The 8541-nt window shown below is 39.3% G+C and overlaps 1 protein-coding gene across 1 annotated transcript; it reads right to left on the reverse strand.

Annotated features, from left to right (window-relative positions):
• Positions 1 to 3599: 3599 nt before the first annotated feature.
• Positions 3600 to 6659, reverse strand: sdf2l1 (stromal cell-derived factor 2-like 1). Its single transcript, XM_062418260.1, has 3 exons — positions 6407 to 6659; positions 4477 to 4673; positions 3600 to 4277 (listed from the first exon to the last, which is right to left on the reverse strand). Exons 1-3 carry the CDS (start codon positions 6582 to 6584, stop codon positions 3999 to 4001), a joined length of 654 nt encoding a protein of 217 aa, XP_062274244.1. The 5' UTR covers positions 6585 to 6659; the 3' UTR covers positions 3600 to 3998.
• Positions 6660 to 8541: the final 1882 nt, after the last annotated feature.

Consider the following 8541-nt stretch of genomic DNA (forward strand, 5'->3'; position numbering starts at 1 on the left):
TTTGGGTTGATTTTACAATACTACAGTGACTTGAAGCTAAGGACAGAATAACATTTAACCTTTTTATCACTCAAAATAACCTCACTGTGTTAGCCAACCTGTGTGTGTAGGTCTTTGTGGCTGTAAGCACTTTGAAAACAGTGAACGGCAAAATATCAGATACACAGAAAGCAATGAGCTAACATCAGCTACGTTGTAGGTTAGCAAGCTGCTAACGTTAGCTGCGAAGCTAACGTGCAGAACTGTCAAACAGCTGTACTCATAAGTCTACTGCTACTATACAGCTAACATGACAACTCTGCGGCTACTATACACATCACAACAACAAAAAGTAGACAGTGAGCTGAATGTCTGGGCAGGTAACGTAACTGTTTACCTGTCCGGCAGAAGCACAGCAACTTCCGCCACAAGCTCCCACTCGCCGGTGTTTCGGTTTATCTGGTGAACATATTAACTGGTGACTTTCTCACATTACAAGATACTTTATACGAGGTGAATGAACACAGTTAAACTCACATAAATGGTTAGCGTAACTTATTAAGACACAGATGTATTGAAATGCTTATAAGAGAACACCTCAATTAAAGTCACCAGTTAACATGGTCACCAGTTCAACCGAAATACCGGTCCCTCTGCCGTGGGAAAGTCAATGTGTAGCAGGTCGTTGCCTGGTCAGTGTCCTTCTTTTTTACTTGTTGTTCTTCTGACCTTCTCCTGTCAGGATGTTTCTCTGTCACCTCTCCTCCTTCGCAATGGTCACCACTACACTACCTCCTGACCTCTGACCCTGTGCACGAGCAAGACGCTCCCTGTTGCTGATTGGCTGGAGGAGCGTTGCACCTGCAAAGCTACCTGCTGATAGGCAGAGCGCAGGCTGCGTGGAACATTATTGTTTTGGTCAGTGCGCATTCAGAAGGGACAGCTTGCACGTAGTGAGGATAGGATTGCTGATTTTGACAAAGTGTATTAGATTATGATAGCTAATTATACCTTTAAGTTCATAGTGCCAGTATTTTACTTGGAATGTTAAGAAAAGATATTGTTTAAAGCTCTGTTTGCACTTTTTCTAAAATAGGCATTTCTTTTATTCAAAAGAAATTTGGGCTGTTTTCTTTTACTTTTAATGTAGTCCTTATGTTCATTGTGCTGGGACTAACTTGTTTGCCATTATGTGTCTGTATGTTAGTGTTGAAAACTGACAGTATACTGTTGAAATTATATGGATTTATTTGATAGACATTATGAGGTTCGGACCTTTGCTTTTAGTAATTGAACTTCTTTGAATTTTAGTTGTAACATGCACTGCTCTAGAGGATACATCATATAGAAAATGAAAGAATACATTAATATAATTTTGTCATGTTTTGGGTCTGGTTTGTCTAAACCAGATTCAATAACTGTGTAAAATAGACCATTGTCCAAAATAGAATCACAGAATGGAACACAAAGATTTTGTTATTGTATTGGTTAACGTGAAAGTGCGTAAGGGGTAATCTGTTGTAATGTTTTAGCACAAATTCAGTTTGACTTTTTGAGGGAAGTTTATGAGTCTTGAATTTACAAGTAAGAGTCTTCCCTTGGTAACTGTTCACAGAGATGCCTTGGTGATTATTTAGGTTGAATTTATCTCCTGTTTTGAAAATTGGTGCAATGAGATCACCATTCCAGATGTCAGGTGAATAACCTGATTCTGTTTTATTTCCAATTCTAGTTCATTTAATTTTTTTGTCCTTTTGATGACCATTTATTAATGATGACAAACTGTTGTTGATTATGAATGTAAGTGTAAAACCATTTATAAATGATTCCAGTAAAACCATCATGTTACAGTTTTTGGAGTGTGATGTCATGATTAATAATGTCAAAAGCTTTCGATAAGTCAAGAAATATTTCTAAAGCATATTCATTGTTAATAAAAGCAGTATAAATGTCATCATCCAGGTGAAGCACAGCCATTTATGTAGTCTGTTTTTGGGTCTCTGCCATTCTTGTTAACCTGGGGGTCAGAGTTGGAATGAGGAAGGTGAGTTTAGTCCAGATAAGAAAGTTAACTAGCTCTGTACTGTAGTCATGTAAAGACCCAGAGTGTGCAGTCATGTGTCCACAGATTAGCACACTTCCCCCGGCCTGGAAGCTGCATATCTGCTCATGGAGAAGAGGGAGGATATCTTCATCATAGTATGGTGAATCACTAGGGGGAACATAGACACGCATCTCATGGGCATATGTCTGTTGGAATATTAATGATATCATGATTTATTTTAAGCCATATGTGTGAGCGTTCATATTTTATGAGAAATGTAATTTAACATTTCTTCTTTGATAAGAATCCCTCCTGAATTCCATCCTCTTTTAACAGTAGCACGTTAGATAGTTAGACAGTGAGGTAGGGATGGGTCATTAAAGGCCCTGAAAAATGTCATTGTCTTTCTGGCACAGTACTAAACTGGTTTGAATGCTATTTTAACCTCCGGAGACCAGAGCTTTTGTTTAGTATGCATTTTTAATTTATCTTAGATATTTGGGATAAGTAGGACCTGATAAGTACAAAACCATACATATTGGGACAATGAATTTATTTTACTGTATAACACAATTAATTCACCAGTGTATAAAACTATTTCCTTACATTTCCACCAACAATAAAAAAAAAAGTCCCAGTGCCCTCAAACCTTTATGCTAAAATGAGTCAAATTTGGACAGCAAACTACAAACATTATTAAGCATAAATAAACAAGTTTCAACCATAACATTTGATAAGATTCTGTACCTGGTCCACTTTTGTCAGGGATCAGCTGTTGATTGACTTGGCCAAGATGCTGCCATGTGATTTTTACACTGTATTGTAATGTATTGCTACCACTAGGTGGCACAAAAAAGCCTGTACGAACGAGGTCAACAGGTCAAAGTTAAGCAGAATGACGTGCAAGGTCCAGCAAACCCAAAATGTAATGTTCCCATGTGAGGATGCAGGATCGCCTGTACAAACTTTTGTGTAATGTCCTCTGTTGCTATGCAGGAGGTTTGTCTATACGGCTATAAATAGATAACTTATGATGTCATAGTGATGTCAGCAGGGTTATTGTGAGCTTGGGCTTGGAGATAACAAAGTAATAACATTAAGCTTATGTTACTAGAGATTTAATTATGTGGTTGTTTACCAGCCAGGGAGTTTCTAATGAAGGGATGCTGTCATGCTGCATGATGGGAAATGTAGTGTTGTGACCTATACTAGGGATGAAGTCAGGAAACTCTCAATTTTTCAGTCTATAAACATCAGGAAATGCTTGAAAAATACAAATAAAAAAAACAAGCACAAAATGACCTCTTTAAGAAGTTTTTTTTGTCTGGCCAAAAACCCAAAGATATTCATTTCACAAAGGTATAACATAGAGAAAATCCTCACATTTTATAGCTTCTAAAACAAGAGAAGGACTGACATTTTTGCTTGATAATTTACTAGAACAATTTGTCAATTGATAAAATCTTCTGTCAACTTACTAAAAATGACTGAACTAATCATTTTGGCTCTGTTACTTTGTGGTCATTTAATTGCATGTTTAAATTTATATAGGAAAATGTATCATGAAGAAGCAATATCAACTGAAATAAAGGTTTTATTAGACTCATTTCAAATGATACTGTAGATGGATATATTTCAACATACGCAGAGAATTTGGGACTTTCAGGACCCACCAGGGGTCAGGGGCCACATATTAGTTGCTTGACTAAAGTTGGTTATCAAACTGTGATTTTTTTTTACAAAAATGATTCTCCATTTGAAATTGTCCCTTTTACCAACCTATATACAGTATCACTAATGGTCTAACTTTGTCAGCCATCTCTCAGAGGGCTCAGAGTGCTTCATGGGGAGAGTGACCAGTTGAATATTCTGCATCATTCACACATGACATCGTTTTGTCCAGGCGAGCTATAAAACCACCACAGGAGGCCAGAGTCTGTGCACAAATGTCCATGCTTTGTGTCTCTTGGTGATGTCAGAGCTCGTCGTGGCGCAGTGGCTCCTGGCTGGGCTGGATGAAGACACCTTCCATGACGCGCCACCAGTTGTGCTGGTTGGGCGTGCTCATGCCGTGCACCTCGCGCTGGCCGCGGATGGGGTGGCCGTACTGCTCCCCTGTTACACTCAGGAAGACGTCGGTGCCCACGTGTTTAAAGCGCACGGTGTCATCGCGCTCCCAATGGTCGCCATCACATTGCACCGCCCATACATCCAGGTCATCGCCCTCGCCTTGCTCTCCGAATGCGCTGACCTCCTGCACACATAGGGAGAGGAGAGAGGAAACGTTGGTACAGTGGTATTAGTGAGCTACTGTGTTGCCCCCGTTGTGCTGCCTGTACTTATAATAATGAAGAATTAAAGCTGATAATATTTATGATTTCAATCTCATGTGAGAACTCATCTTGTCCAAAAACAATAAAAGACGTGTGTGTGTGTGCTTGTGACCGACTGACCTGGTTATTAGACAGGGGTGAGCTGAAATGGTGTGTGTGAAGGTTTCGGCCGGTCTTCATGTGTGTGATGCGGATAGCCTGACCACACTTGACGGCAGACCCACGCTGACATGGACGGTTGGGCTTTCCTCGTATCTGCCAGTAACTGTTGGCGTCGTCCGCGTTCTCCACTCCGGTGACAGACTGCTGTCCACTGCCTACACACACACACACACACATATATTTATATATATATATATATATACATATACACAACTAAAAGAGGCATACATACAGCTGGAGCCTAAGGAGGCTCAAAGGCTCCATAGAGCTGAGAGGAAGTGCAGAGCAGGTGATAATTCTCTGTGGGTTCATCACTACAACCAGTTTGTTACACTTTACAGTCATTTGATCACTTGTTATATCGGGTTATTGTATGGTTATGAAAAACATGCCTGATATCACAACAATTAAATATGTTCATGTTAGTTAGGTATGAGTGCAAACGTTTTGGTTTGTTTATATACTATTAGAATTACAAGCTATACGGATATATGGGCCTGATGTCTCCTCCTGTGTGGTTCAGAGGCACACTGAGTTGAGCATGATTTTTCATTCAGACTGTTCCTGTGTCATATTGAGGCTCTTTGTCTATTGGAATAGATGTGCACTTCTCTTATGGTGTTAGCAAATGCAGAACACAATGATTTATGTAAATATTTGCTGGTCAGATAGATACAGTAAGCATATAACAAACAGCTCCTTCATTCTAGCTGTTCAGTCTCACCTCAGTGCCTGAGTGATAAGACAGGTGCACAGGAAGTGTTGTTTCACTGGTGTCAACTTAGCGTGACGAGACACAGTGATACACAAACTGAATTGAAATTGTGTTCACCTCTTACATAACTCTTACTGTTAGCAGTTACATGGTGCAGGGATCTGCATATGAAGAGAACGTGCTTGGAAAAATGATTCATATAAAAAAAATTGAATTATTGACAGCAGCTCCACAACAATTCACATCCTAATTGATAATTTTTTGACATTCCAGTAAATACAGTTCATAGTGCCTTTACACAGGCTTATGACATGTTATCATGACCCGATGACATCTGGTTTGTTTATTTCAATCAAACATATTCTGTTTAACTTGCTACATTGTTCAATATTAAATGGGCTGTACACTGAAGATTTTGACCGGAAGCCCAATGTTCTGCATTTCGGTGAATGTGACACCGGTGTAAACCCGAAATGACAGAGGAAACGTTAGTAAGGTTTAGGTATATGTTAAAATACATATAGATATGCATATATAAGATATAGATATAGTTAGTTGGCCAGCTCCAATATAAACTTGCCTGCTTAACTGACAGCTGGCTGCATGCTGGAGAAAACAAGATGCTGAACTGCATTGATAGAATTGTATATTTTATGTTGTTCTGCTTGCCAGGCAAAAGCAAAAACACCTAACAAACTATTTCACTTATGTCACAATTTAATAACTCCACTTCTTAAATTCGGCTTAAGAAAGATAGGGCGAAGAACGTTTTTTGTAGATTAAATGTCGAATTCTATCATTTGTTCTCCCGCTGTTTCCGCAGTACTCTACCATCACAATAGAGACGGTTGGGCGGCGGTCCCTATAGGGTATCATATGTCCAGGTTGATATTTTGAAGAAATACAGGGCTACTTGCTCATTATGTTTGTGCCGAATTTACCACAGAGTCTCAACACAAGAGGTATTGCGTTCAATCCGTACTGTGGTGTTTGAATATTCACACATTAGTAAAGAAACTTTAAATTGTGTGATTCTTGGAGGAAGTTTAACACGCTGTTTTCTATAATATGCTAAAGTTGCAGCACGGTGTCATTGGATATGACGGATTTAAAAAGCTACATTTGTGGTTATTATATAAGCACAGATACACAGAGATGTATGTGAGGAGTTACCTGAGCCGTATTTGACATCGTGGGAGTGCAGGCGGACGTTATGTCTGGTGTTGAGCAGTTTGATCAGAGAGCCGCAGGTGACTCCGTTCAGCTCTGACCCTATGGTCTCACACTGGAACCACAGCAGCACAAACAGCACACACCTGACTAAACCGTGGACGGCGTGAGTTATCTCCATCTTTGTGTCTCCCTGTTGTTCTGAATCTGATTCAGAGAGGATGAGCAGCAAGTACACTCAACTGGCTCCAGCCAATCACAGTCTGACAAGTCCTAAAACACGGAAGTACATGTCGGCGTGTGTGATTGGTCGAAGTCGCGAACGTGTGCGTTAGTGACAAACCGGAAGTGCGGCTTTCACATTTGGAGTTCCAGTTTCTAATAGGACACTAGTATGCATGAAACCTGAATTAAAGAGTCCATAGAGAACATAGTGTTCAAAATGTGATCAGGAGGACAGCTGGACAGAATGTGAAAGGACTCAATAAATACATCAGAGCATTACTGTATAGAGTTGTAAAGGACATAAAGCAAAAGGAAGGTTAGAGGATGAAATGTCCTGTTGTTGCCACAAAAAGGTTTACACATCTGTCCCAGCACATCAGGAAGATATAGTTAAAGGAACTTTCTGGCTCTTTGATAGACTACTTGTTTGCAATCAAATTCAGTATCAGAGAAGACCACAAGGATTCTCCATGTGTGTCTTAAAGCAGCAGTCAGGTGTTCATATGAACAGTGAAAGAGCTTTTCCTCTCTGCGATCATTCCTCCTGTTCATACTGACTATTATAAGATCTTCAAATGTGCTTTCAGTGGAAATGATGGAGGACAAAATCCACAGTGTGTCCACACAGTCATTTAAAAGTAGATGTGAAGCTTCTATTCAGCTTCAGCAGTCTGAGTTAGTCATATCCAGTGATATCTGACACATTTACAGTCTTTTTAGCATCAAATTCCCTCTTAGTGTTTCCCTGTTGAGCTGTTGGTGGAAGTATAGTAACAAAAAGACTTTGCTACTAAAAACACTGTAACGTTGAAACATAGAAGATGAAGATTTGACTCATTTGGACGGCTGAAGCTTCATATTAGTTTCTTTAAATTTTTGCACAGAAGGAGGACTGGCCCTGTTGTAGCCTAAATGTATTGAATGACCAGTGTGAACAGGAGGAGTGATTACAGCAAGAAAAACAGGTTTCACTGTTCATCTGGGTTCCTGACTGCTGTTTTAAGACTGACATGCAAAGACTGAAATGAAAATTGTGGACCTGTCCTTTAATCAGTGAAAGGTCTGGTGTTTAGGTTGTAGAGTCTGTGTGAGTTTATCTCAGACATATGAACTCAAAACATCAAATGCCTTGACAGTGAAACCCACCTAAGGGTGCTCTACTGAATGCCACAAGAGATCCTTCCTCCCATTGGCCATCAGTCTCTCTAGAAGGAACCTGTATTTTCAAGTGTTCATCTATCTCAAACACCCTTCACTGCACTTCACTTTCATTCCTGCTGATTTTATTATACGTGCTACTTGAATGAATGAATGAATGAATGAATGAAGGCTTTATTTCAAACATGTAGAAAAACAAAAACAAAGATGGTGCATCCCTTCATACAGATAATCCACGCTTTTCCCCATTTATACTTCAAATTTCTCAACAGAGTAACACTGATACTGCACCTATATATGTAGTTTGCACTTTCCTTTCTTTTACATGGTGCATACGTTTCTATTTCTAGTGCATTTTACTATGAATGTATAGACTGAATATTGTATACAGTATATTACAGTATATAGAATTTTCCAATTTTTACTGAATTTTCCCCAAAAAGTCCCTCCTAACATGTATTGATGAAACCACTAAAAGCTCATGGCTTATAAGGAGATAACCTTACCAATGCTGGACTACATACTACATTAAAAAAGGCAGGTTTCATGACATGAGTGACCTGTGTCAAATGAATTCTGCACTTACAAACAAATGTAATGCGACCTATGGTGACACTGACAATGGGTTAACATTTGTTTACAGTCAGGACTAGAGCTTTTTATTTAAAACAGGAAGCAGATGATTTCTAGACTCAGTTTTATTGGCCAATTATGTTTACGCATTCAAGAAATTTGACTCCAGTTTCCAGTGGCTC

The sequence above is a fragment of the Scomber scombrus genome, chromosome 4 (genome assembly GCF_963691925.1).
Source record: "Scomber scombrus chromosome 4, fScoSco1.1, whole genome shotgun sequence".
Taxonomy (NCBI): domain Eukaryota; kingdom Metazoa; phylum Chordata; class Actinopteri; order Scombriformes; family Scombridae; genus Scomber; species Scomber scombrus.

Coding starts and splice junctions, on each gene's coding strand:
- sdf2l1 (XM_062418260.1), bottom strand. CDS start 6,584: ATGGAGATAACTCACGCCGTCCACGGTTTAGTCAGGTGTGTGCTGTTT. Junction 4,674..6,406: donor CGATGTCAAATACGGCTCAG/GTAACTCCTCAC, acceptor GTGTGTGTGTAG/GCAGTGGACAGCAGTCTGTC. Junction 4,278..4,476: donor CACCCCTGTCTAATAACCAG/GTCAGTCGGTCA, acceptor CTATGTGTGCAG/GAGGTCAGCGCATTCGGAGA.